At 38.8% G+C, this 11,224-nt stretch overlaps 2 protein-coding genes across 3 annotated transcripts in view; one reads left to right on the forward strand and one right to left on the reverse strand.

Moving 5' to 3' along the window:
• Window positions 1-986, forward strand: part of pcsk5a (proprotein convertase subtilisin/kexin type 5a) — a 32,612-nt gene extending 31,626 nt beyond the window's left edge. The window contains exon 37 of the mRNA XM_077496569.1: window positions 231-986. Coding sequence (XP_077352695.1) covers window positions 231-682 — 452 coding nt within the window. The 3' untranslated portion in view covers window positions 683-986. The remainder of the gene's footprint in view (window positions 1-230) is intronic.
• prune2 (prune homolog 2 with BCH domain) lies at window positions 841-10,138 on the reverse strand. 2 transcript variants are annotated; one of them, XM_077496568.1, is made up of 11 exons: window positions 9,986-10,138; window positions 9,591-9,657; window positions 8,082-8,282; window positions 7,690-7,866; window positions 6,822-6,924; window positions 5,498-5,629; window positions 5,329-5,415; window positions 4,353-4,451; window positions 4,238-4,276; window positions 3,786-3,821; window positions 841-2,566 (listed from the first exon to the last, which is right to left on the reverse strand). In XM_077496568.1, exons 2-11 carry the CDS (start codon window positions 9,643-9,645, stop codon window positions 2,536-2,538), a joined length of 960 nt encoding a protein of 319 aa, XP_077352694.1. In that variant the 5' UTR covers window positions 9,646-9,657; window positions 9,986-10,138; the 3' UTR covers window positions 841-2,535. The 2 variants fall into 2 exon arrangements, with proteins under 2 accessions (XP_077352694.1, XP_077352693.1); XM_077496567.1 differs by having other exon boundaries at window positions 9,917-9,988.
• Window positions 10,139-11,224: the final 1,086 nt, after the last annotated feature.

Raw genomic sequence — 11,224 nt, forward strand, 5'->3', positions numbered from 1 at the left:
GGTAACCAATGACAGCTCAGCTTGTGAATGCCACATGACCAAACAGAGCTGTGATTGGTTACCTGAGCCCTTGTGCTGTTATTTTCAGTCGACAGCAAGTTGCAAAATTAAGGTACTAATAGTACATAAAAATGACTATTTCAAGGGCAATGTCAGTGAGCAATGTTTGAGGATGTAGACTTGTAATGTCACAAAATGACACATCCAAATTGTGTTTGCACAAATTTCAGGTGAGTGCGTCCTCAGCACCAACCTGGCGTTCCGGAACGAAGATGAGGAAGGTGAAGAAGAGGAGACGAGGGGCAACCTGGTGCTCTTCATCATGGCGTGCATACTTCTAGTGGCCGGCCTCGCCGCCGGCATCTTCTTCATCCTGCGCTCGCGCTCCAAGAGGGCCCCTTCGGATGGGACCCCGCGCGGCTACGAGAAGCTCGGTTCCGGTTCTGGATCCGGTTCTGGCGGCTACAGCTCCCCCTCGTCTTACTACAAAGGCACGCAGATGGTGGACATGGGCCAACGCGACTCGGCCGGGAAAGATGACGAAGATGAGGATGACGAGGAGGACATTGTGTACATGAGTCAGGACGGGACCGTTTACAGGAAGTTCCGCTACGGACAACTGGGAGACGACGACGACGACGACGATTTGGAATACGACGACGAGAGCTACGCGTATCGATGAAGAGCAGCGTAGTTTCCCACGAGGAATGTCACAAATCTTTTTATGACTTCTCTCTTATTAATATATTGTGGTAAAGTAGTGTGCTGAATGTATTCTTTTATCAACCCAAGAATGTGATTTGGAATGTGTTTCAGTGTTGAATGAATCAGACAGAAGCAATCGCTCAGACAACAGTCTATTGTTTATTGAACTACAAGTGTTTGTGTGACGAGGAGGCTACATGCACCGCTATGCACAAAAGGCACACACGCACACTCATAAGACATTGTGCTTGGTCATCATAAAGACGATTATTTGATTTTGATTTGATTAACACTCATCTTTAGGACGCGGTAGTTGTTATTATATCTTGATGTATTAGTCCTTTGTGAGCTAAATCATCTATAATAGGAGGGACACTTGATTGGGTACACCTGAGGTATTTCCTGTATTATGTAATGCATGTATTTTGCTTATTATTGTGACAACTGATGCTTGTTTCTAATATTTTGGAACTTCTCCTGGAGCTAAATATGACAACCATAATATTAAAGACACTTCAGTTATTTATAAAATAATAAATAAACATTTGATTTATTTTTTTTTAGAATTGAATTTTGGAACCGTTCCGTATTTATTTATTTGAATATGCTGCATAAAAATGTTCCGAATGTTTTAGATCAGTTTTGGAATGATAGTTTGTATTATACTGCAATTTTTTTAAATGAAATTCTCAAATTTACAATACATAGGAACTATTTTAAGGAATATTAACCGTTCCAATACATGTTAGTACTCTAAAATAAAACAGAACATTTTAGATTTTGTTTGATGAAGTACGTAATATACTTAGAAATAGTTTTGTTTTTTTTACAAATAAATATTAGAAACAATATTTTTAAATATTAATATCAGTCCAAAAATTTTAGATGTTTTTTTTTTTTAAATAAAACTTGTTTTTTTTTTAATCATATTTTTGCAATTAAATCCATCATTAGTATGGAGTTAATTATTTGTAAATGTAATTTGTTTAGAACATCAGAAATAGTTTCAACTGCGATTGGCTGACGACCAGTCCAGGGTGTACCCCGCCTACTGCCCAAAGCCAGCTGAGATAGGCTCCAGCACCCCCCTGCGACCCTTGTGAGGAATAAGCGGTCAAGAAAAGGGATGGATGGATTGAAACTGTTTCAAATATTTGACAATATTTTTTTACATAAAATAGTTGAACTACTTTCTATTTTTTGTAAATGTTGCCTAAAATTTTAAATATTCTGTCGAATAAATTAGTAGAAAACATGCAATAGTTGATTAAATCTTACAACAATAGTAATTTGCATTTTTTAAATAAAATATTTGAAACAATCTCCGACATTGTTTTCATGAAATAATTTTTTAAAATTAAATATTGCAACATCCTTAATATTAAGTAAAACAAAAAAATTCTGAATATCTTTAGAATGTTTTTATAGTATAACATTAATAAAATAAACAAACAGAAGTTAGTGCAAACGACCGAAATTAACAAAACATTTTTGTATTTTGAATGTGAATCTTACAATGACGTCATCGTGAGGCTGTTCATGTGTACCTAATGAAGTGTCCAGTGTGTCTACTAAGCATTCAAATCCATACGTCGACTTGTGATGTTTTCTAAACGTTGTGACGCACACTTGACTCGTCTTACTGAAATACTGCTGCGTGTGAGCACGGATTATTGCTTCACTTCCTGTCGCGCGCACAAGTCTATGACATCACTACGCGCGCACAACAGATGCCGTGCGAGTCCCAGTACAATTTCCCCAAGTTGTGTTGTTACAGGATAAACTACACACGTACACACAACACACGCACGAGGACGGTGACCTCCACGTTTAAGGAGCACTGGCACCCGTCTCGTTTGCTCTGCAAGGGAAGACAAAAGAGTGTTACATAAAACAATGTACACACGCACTATTTCACTCACGCACACTCCCATGCTCTTACATGCTCACACAGAATCTCTCATGCAAACACTCTCACATTCACGCACTAATACACAGCACGCATTCTCATTCTCTCTCTTTGCACACAACACACATAGTCCTCTTTCACACACAACGTTCTATTACACACACACTCTCACACGCACCCCCCCTAACACTCTCACACACTCATTGACAAACGCTCTCTCACTACTAACGCACTCTCATTGTCACATGGACACACACTACACACGCTCCCTTACAAGCGATCATAATCACTCTCTCTCTCTCACCTTCAGTTTCACGCATTCTCGTTCTCACGCAAACTTTCTCACACACTCATTTTGACATTCTTTCTCACACATTCTCACTCACATCTACTAAAATCCTCCCTCACACTCTCACATTTTGACACATTCGCTCTCACGCACGCATTCTTACTCACATAAACACACACCTTCCTCACACACAAATCTCTGATTCACACACAATCTTCCTCAATCACACACTCATTTTGACATACTCTCTCAGTCACTTTCTCACTCACACACTTGTTTACTGCAAATGCTCTCACACTCTCACGCCAACTCATTTTGACATTTTTTCACATGCACACCCTCACTTACAAGCTATCATAACCACCCACACTCACCTTCACTTTCACACACTCGCTCTCACACTAACTTTCTCACACTCATTTTGACATACTTTCTCACACGTTATCAATCACACATTCAACTAACATCCTTCCTCACACTCTCACGCATCTTGACACATTCTCTCTTTCACATATACAAACTCACTTTCTCACTCACACATATACCTAATACTCTCACACTCACGCAGATTGACACATTCTCTCTCTCACACATACACACTCACCCCCACATTCACACAAACACACGCCCTCCTCACACACAATCTCTGTCTGATTCACTCATTTTGACATACTCTCTCAACCTCTTTCTCACTCACACACTCGCTTACTGCAAATGCCCTCACACTCACACAAACTCGTTTTGACATTCTCTCATACACTTTCACCACACACGCCATCCCTCACACACGCATTCTGACACCTTCTCTCTCTCACACACTTTCTCACTCACATACAAATCCACGCAATATCTTAAATATTGCACACTCTCACACACACTGACCGTGTTGGCTCGGTTCCCAGCAGAAAACTATTCACTCTGCAATGAAAGACACAAAGCATAATGGAGTGCTTCTTTTTGCAGCAGAGCGGGACTTGTGATTTATGGCGGCGGGGATTTTCTCCGGCGTGATTCATCAGCCACACGTTTTTATTTGAGGCCGTAAATTGTACAAGGAGGCACGGAGACGCCTCGTTTGCTTTGTTAGCCGCGTCGTACATCAGCCGGTAACCGCCGCAACTTTGCTGCACGCCATATTTTTCGCTTAGTAGATTAGTACTAGTACACTCTTTGTCCTCACTAGTAAGATAATTCAGTGCACTAGTAGCACTAACTAACTAGTCTTTTTTTCGCCCCAGCCGTCCACAACTTTTTTTTCTTGGATTCAATCAATTTTAAGGATCTGCCTGCGGAACCCTGAGTTGAAGTAGTAGTAATATTTGTGTGTTGCTCACTTGGAATTCTCTCCTGCTTCTTTGAGTTCTTGGTCCAGTCTGGAAGGTGAAAAGATAAACGTAAGATCGTGTCTGGTCAGGGTGGCTTGTGTGTGTGTGTGTGTGAGGTTCTCACCTAATGATGCACTCTGGGATGTGGACGCTCTCCATGGGGATGAGCTCCTGTAGCTCGTCCAAGCTGCTCACGTACTTGATCTTGCTGCTGAACTTGGTGCTGGAATAGAGCGTTCGTTGTTATCACAAGCGTCAACACTAACAGGCGCGAACAAAGACAATCACAGCATCAAAGACACCTCTTAACTTCAACGGCTACAGCAAAAAAAAAAAAAAGGGGGCGGGGAGCCAACATCAAAGACACCTCTAAGTTCTGTCTCGAACAAAATAAATGCCAACATCAAAGGCACGTTTAAAGTACAAAACCTCAAATAAACAAAACAGCAACATCAAAGACACCTCTAAAAGTTGATGCCTGAATCATACACACAACATCAAAGAGAGCAGAACTTAAAAGGTTAATGCATCAAACACACACACACACACCTCTAAATTCCTTATGCCTCAAATCAACAATTTGGCAACCTCAAAGAAATCACTGAAATGTCAGTACCTCCTGCAAAACAAAATAATAACATCAAAGACACCTCTTTAAGGTTTATTCATTCTGCAAATCCCGCAACCAAGATGACAACATCAAAGGCACTTCTTAAAGGTTGAGTCCTCACCTCTAAATTCAATACCTTGACCAACCAAAATAGCAACATCAGAGACTCCTATTACAGGTCGTCTCAACAAAGCAACACCATCTAAGACACAAAGGTGAAGGCTAACGGAAACAAAGCGACAAAATCAAAGGACAACACATCTGAGGCTCAATGCTTCAAACGAACAAATCAAAAAGACAAAATGGCAGCACCAGACATCTCCACATTTTAGAACCACAAATCAACAAACATCAAAGACACCTCTTATGTTCAATGACTCAAACAAACAAACTGACAAAAGCAAAACAACTTAAATTTGATATCGAGAAGACACAAAGACATTTTTTAAACTTCAATAGCTAGAACAACACAACATCAAAGACAACGTACCTGATGAATGGCTTGGTGATGGCCAGGATGGTCCTGATGAACCAAGATGGATGCAGGATGATGAAGGACTTCAAGTTCTTCCTGAGTCTGCGTGACAACAACACATATGTCATGATGGCGTGTTCACGTTTTGTTTCCACCCGACTCTCAAAGGCGCTCTACGGATTACCTTCGATCAATCATCTGGTAGCACTTCTTCAGCCAACCAAGGCCCGGCATTCTTCTGTGGGGCGTGGCCCCGTTCAGGTACACAATCATGTAGTCCTCTGCCACCATCAGCTCCAAAGTGCTGATCACGTAGCTGGACGCACACACATGCACATAAATTAAAATGTTCAGAACATTCAGCACTCGTTACCAAACTTGGTAAATGGATGAATTATTTTTGCGGTAGTAATAACATAATAAACTGTATTAATATTAGTACTAGTAGTACTGGTTGCAGTGGTGGTAATAATGCAAAGTAAAATAAAATAAAAAACAAACAAATATCAAAACACCTCTGATAAGTGATTCAAACATACAACAACGTGACAACATCAAAGACACCTAATTGAGGTTCAACACTTAGAAAGACTCTAAAACATCAAAAGCAACTCTATAATGTTTAATGGCTCAACAACCAACTAAACAACATCAAAGACACCTCTAACATTAAATGCCTAAAACAAAACAATATCAAAGTGGAACCTCCAAAGCTCAATCCCATGAAGACTCAAAGAAACCTCTAACAATTCATACCTCAGCACAACATATGTTGAACACAAAAAAATATAAAAGACAGTGGAACCTCTAAAATCTAATACATGTAATATCTACATCAAAGACACACAAAAATGGCAAATCCTAAAAAGAAAGCATCAAAGACACACTAACATTCAATGCCTCCATCAAACAAAACATCAAAGTCTGAAGCCTCAAACAAAGAAAATGACAACAAAAACTTCTAGCCTCCAATGCCTTCAACAAATCGAGACCATCAAAGACAAAAAGTGTCAATTTTTCCAATTGCGTGTATAAATATGTAGGCCTATGCAGCTCCACACCAACTCCAAAACTGTGCTCGTGGACATTAGCGACCTCGCTCTATTTATTTATTTGTGCATTTTGTTTATTTATTTTCTGGCTTCCTCCCGGCAGGCTAGCTGTCGTTCACTGTTAAGTGACGCCGTGCGGAGTAAAAAAAAAAGGTGCAAGCACTTGCACGCACATTTCTCTGCTGTTTGTTAGCTGCGAGGGAAAACCTCAATAAACCGGTTGCACTTGTTTTTTTCTGAAATTAGATTTACTTGATTTTACATGACAGGACCGTCGGTTGCTTACTAAAAATGGACGTGCTTCAATTGAGCAACTTTAAACAAACTCACATTCACGTACACGCTAATATTAGCTTACTATTGCTAACCATTTCATCGTGTTGTTGTAGTGGTAGTAGTAATAGTATTTAGAGGTGATTATTGGTAGTAACTGAGAATTATGAAGAGTGCACTCACAGGAAAAGGTTTTCCATGATGTCGTGGTAGTCGTCCCTGTCACTGTCTGGCAGGAAACAAGCGGCAAACACGATGATGGCGTTCACACCGTTGCCGTAATACCCTAAACAGATGTTTTTTTTTAGCATAAGAAAAAAAGGGTCACAGTCATTATTATTATTTTTTATTTTATTTTTTTAACTGATCATTGTGGTAATGCTTCAGACAATTATTTCTGAATGAACTAAGCGTTTTGTTCTTCAGCAAGTTAAAAAAAAAAAAAGTGTGAGAAAGGGAAAAGAACGCTAAAATTAATGCATATTTTACGGCACCACAGGTCCCACATTTCTTTATTTTTTTTGTGGTTGTTTTCTTTGTAACAAAATAATTTGAGCGGACACTATGTAATTGATGTCTTAGCTTATTCCATTGTAATTTGTAGAAAAAGTCTGAACATTTATTTCAGACAATCATGGAAAAACATATTAGCATATCTGACTTTCCTAAGATATGCATTTTCTTCTCCCATGACAAAACAACACAAAAATTAACTAAAAACTTTACCGTACATCAACAGGTTGCACTTTTTTTCGGTCATGTCAAAATGAACTTGATTAGACTTTTCGTAAACTTTTTGTTTGTTTGTTATTTTCACAAGTTTTTCGAATAAAAAAAAACACTATATTAACAAACTATTCTTTATAACAACTGGTTCTGCATTTTTTTGTTTTTTTCCTGCCACTTCTGCTGTAAATTAGCTGAAAAAGTCCTTTTGACTGGGAAACATAATAGCCCACACCCGTAGGGAACAAGCTTTTGTTAGCTAGCTTCCTTGAGCTAGCTCCATTCGTTTTGCTCAGTGTTGATTACGGTATTATGGACGATGTACCTCCGTGGGAGATGACTCGCATGTAGGGCTCGATGATCTTCATGTTGATGCGATGCTCTTGCTCGCCGATGATCACCGTTCGCCACAGCTTAACGTCCTGACGCTCTTCCTCGGCCGTGAACGTCGGGATGGCTTCGTACGACTCGCTCGTCCGACCTCGGCTATCCGCTTTGGGATCTAAAAACACGCGGTGGGAAGTGGAATTGGTATTTTGATCGACCAAATGTAGCGGAGGCTTTGGGAACAAAAATAATCCAACTATTGAAATGGAGTGCGGGTGGTGGTATGCATGGTGAGCAGTCATCAAACTATAGAATTAAAAGTAAAAATAAATGTGTACTTTCTAATTTTGTACTAATGTTCCTTTTTCTGATTAGTCTTGTTTAACCTACCATCCCAGTCCATCTCGTGGTCCGTGTAGTCCAGGTAATCCCCTTCGTCCGGAGTGTCAAGGTCATCGACGTTGATATCAAGGTCGTCGGGCGTCTCGCCCAAGTCGTCCTCGCTCTGGTCCAGAGAGAGGCTGATGCGGGGGGCCGACAGTTTCTTTCGCTGGGGGCCGGCTCCTTGGAGGGGCAGGGAGGTGGGCGGCGCTGTAATAACAGCAGCAGGGGTCTGTGTTGGTTTTGCATTAGGGGCAAATTTGGAAGTGCCCCACAAGATGGTGTTGTAAAATGAATAAATTGTGAATCCGTGTGTGTGTGTTGGGGGTCACTTTTCTGAACCATGCTCTTGCCACATGTACCTGTCCTTGATCTGTTTTTTTTTTTTGGTGGAGTGGACGGGACAGCCTCAGCCTGTTTTTAATTTTTCTTTCTTATTCTTATTTTTTAAATAATTTTCCCCAATAGTCACAGTAACAAGCATCTACAAATCTGATTTATTATTATTATTATTATTATTATTATTATTATTGTTATTATTAACTTAATACTAGCATAGTGTATCAGAAAAGTACATTTAATTGTGGATTTTTTTTTGCATTTTACCTTTTTAATATCATTTTACTAAATATTAAAAATAACAATAATAATAATAAAGCACCCATGGATTCCTATTCTTCTCCCTTCATTCACAGAAAATGTTTATCAGCGGATAAATATTTACTGTGAATGATGGAATAATAGGAATGTTTTTATTTTTTGTAATAAAAAAAACCCCTCAAAACATTGCTAAAATGGGCATGAAATTGTATGAGGTACATTATAAAATAAACTACACACAAAAAAAAAAGGAAAAGTGCATGATAATTTGATACAAAAATCCTATAAATTATACATAATATTATAAATATATATATTTCCCCTCAATGCATTTCAATAGGCGGCAATTATACATGATTTTAAAAGTAATTAAACAATACTACTATTAATATTGGCAACAGTACAGTACAAAAAATATTACATTTTTGGATTTAAAATATAAATAAAATATTACACAACCTTTTAAAAATACATTCATTTGTAGATTTGCTAACTCTGATCCCAAAAGACTTTAAAACTAGTTCGATCTCATTTTACAGTATTAATAAAGAAAAAAGAAAGAAAGACGACTTGGGGATTATTTGATTTGGAAAAAATGACCAGGAAGTACGCATATAGCAATGCGACAATATACACATACCAAAAATTCTTTAAACTTCCTTAGCTCCTCCCCAACATGCAAATATTATTTGTCTCTCAGTCAAGATGCATGACATTAATGTACTTCCTTGACACCAATTATCTTTTACTTTTAGCCAGTGTATCTTGTGGCAATTTTAGAGCAATTTTTTTGGCAAACATTCTCTGCAACTTCTGCTGACAAGCCCCTGCCCGATGTACAAAGATGTTGGTCTCTCATTTGAGATGTATTGTATGTTTGAGCGGAATTTTTAAAACGTATTTGAAATCCACACTTACCGGGTCTACCATCGGCGCCCTCCGAGTTCATTTTGCTGTGTGACGTCAGGTCCATCCCCGGGAGGACCTCCAAAACAAAATACCAAACCTTAATCACACAAACCAAAACAATTCACATAACAAATAGAGATCACGTCATCATGTGAACGTGAAGACTTATTACGTCACTACAACCCCCACGTCCGTCGCCTCGGGTGAAAGAACAGCACGGTCACAGGCATGCAAATAACATACATAATCAATAACATGCCAAATGGAGATGTTCGACTTGTCTAATTCTAGCAGTGCTGTAAAGATGGAGAAGCAAGATGCTGGGAGTGAGCAACCTGCATGGAGGATGCCGAGCTGCCTTTCTCCCCCATCACATCCCCATTTTCATCCCCTCATTTACTCACCGCTACCGGGAAGAAGAAGACGCTCTCGTCGCCTACTTCCTGCTCCCAGCCTCCTCCCCCTCCTCTTCCTCCACCTCCTCCTCGGGAAGATGCTGGGCTCGCAGGCGGCCGGCGGCTGCCGCCATTTTCTGCTCACGTGACCGGGGCTGTGCTCAAATAAGGGCGACCACCTGCTCCTATAACGGCCCCAACCCCCACCCGCTCCCCAAGGCAGTGCAGTTGTGTATGTGGGGGGGGGGCGGGTGGGGGGGGGCTGATGATGTTGTGATATTGCTGATATGTTAGCGCCTAACGCCGAGGTTTGGTACTGGTTTGTTTGTTTTTTTTAATTCTTATTCTTATTCTTATTATTATTATTATTAGGGTTCCACCATAGAGGCGAAATTGAAAACAGTTTGGATTTTTACTGTAATCCTCGTCATAATAATTGCCTATTTTCTTTATTTTTATATAATAATAATAATAATAATAATAATAATAATAATAATACTAATGATAATCAATTAATTTGTTTAAAAAAAAAAATTGATTTATTTAAACTTACCATAGTACACGTTTCTTATGTATCTTATGGGGGGAAAATGCTGTTTTTATTTACCCAAATATTCCCAAAAAAGTCATTTTAGAGCTGCTGTTCTAATACCGGGATTAGGAGTGTGACGATATATCGATATCGTGATAAAGCGTGATACTTTGTCTCCCGATAGATTATCGATACGCCTACGCAAGTGTCGTGAGGTAGCCAGAGGTTTCCACCCATAACCGGGATTTTTTGCTCACAATTATAATTCCATCAGAATCTAATACCGGTCCATGCATACCTTCTTTAACATAATTAAAAAAACAAAACAGTACAAAACCAAATATGTTCATTGTGACATAACACATGAATCATTTTTTTTTAATTAAACTATGCAGAACTTAAGTTGTGAAGCATTCATCTAGTCATCCATTTTATTTGAAAATTAAAAGTGTTATTCGAAAATATAGATATTCAGCTTCCAATTGACACTAAAATCATCTTCAAGAGCATTAAGATTAAAATCTGATCATCAAAAACAAACAAACAAACAAACAAACAAACAAACAAAAACAGAGGTCAAACAGTCAGCCAAACGTCTTGTGCCTGATACAGATAGAAAGTAGCATTAACAAAATAAACTAAATAATATAACTAAATAATAAATAATATATAGGAAATAACATTATAAATAAATAATACTAATTAATATAATAAAT

Source organism: Festucalex cinctus, chromosome 15 (genome assembly GCF_051991245.1).
Source record: "Festucalex cinctus isolate MCC-2025b chromosome 15, RoL_Fcin_1.0, whole genome shotgun sequence".
Lineage (NCBI taxonomy): Eukaryota > Metazoa > Chordata > Actinopteri > Syngnathiformes > Syngnathidae > Festucalex > Festucalex cinctus.

Coding starts and splice junctions, on each gene's coding strand:
- prune2 (XM_077496567.1), bottom strand. CDS start 9,952: ATGGGGGAGAAAGGCAGCTCGGCATCCTCCATGCAG. Junction 5,416..5,497: donor TACCAGATGATTGATCGAAG/GTAATCCGTAGA, acceptor GTTGTCACGCAG/ACTCAGGAAGAACTTGAAGT. Junction 2,567..3,785: donor CTGGGAACCGAGCCAACACG/GTCAGTGTGTGT, acceptor CTTCCCTTGCAG/AGCAAACGAGACGGGTGCCA.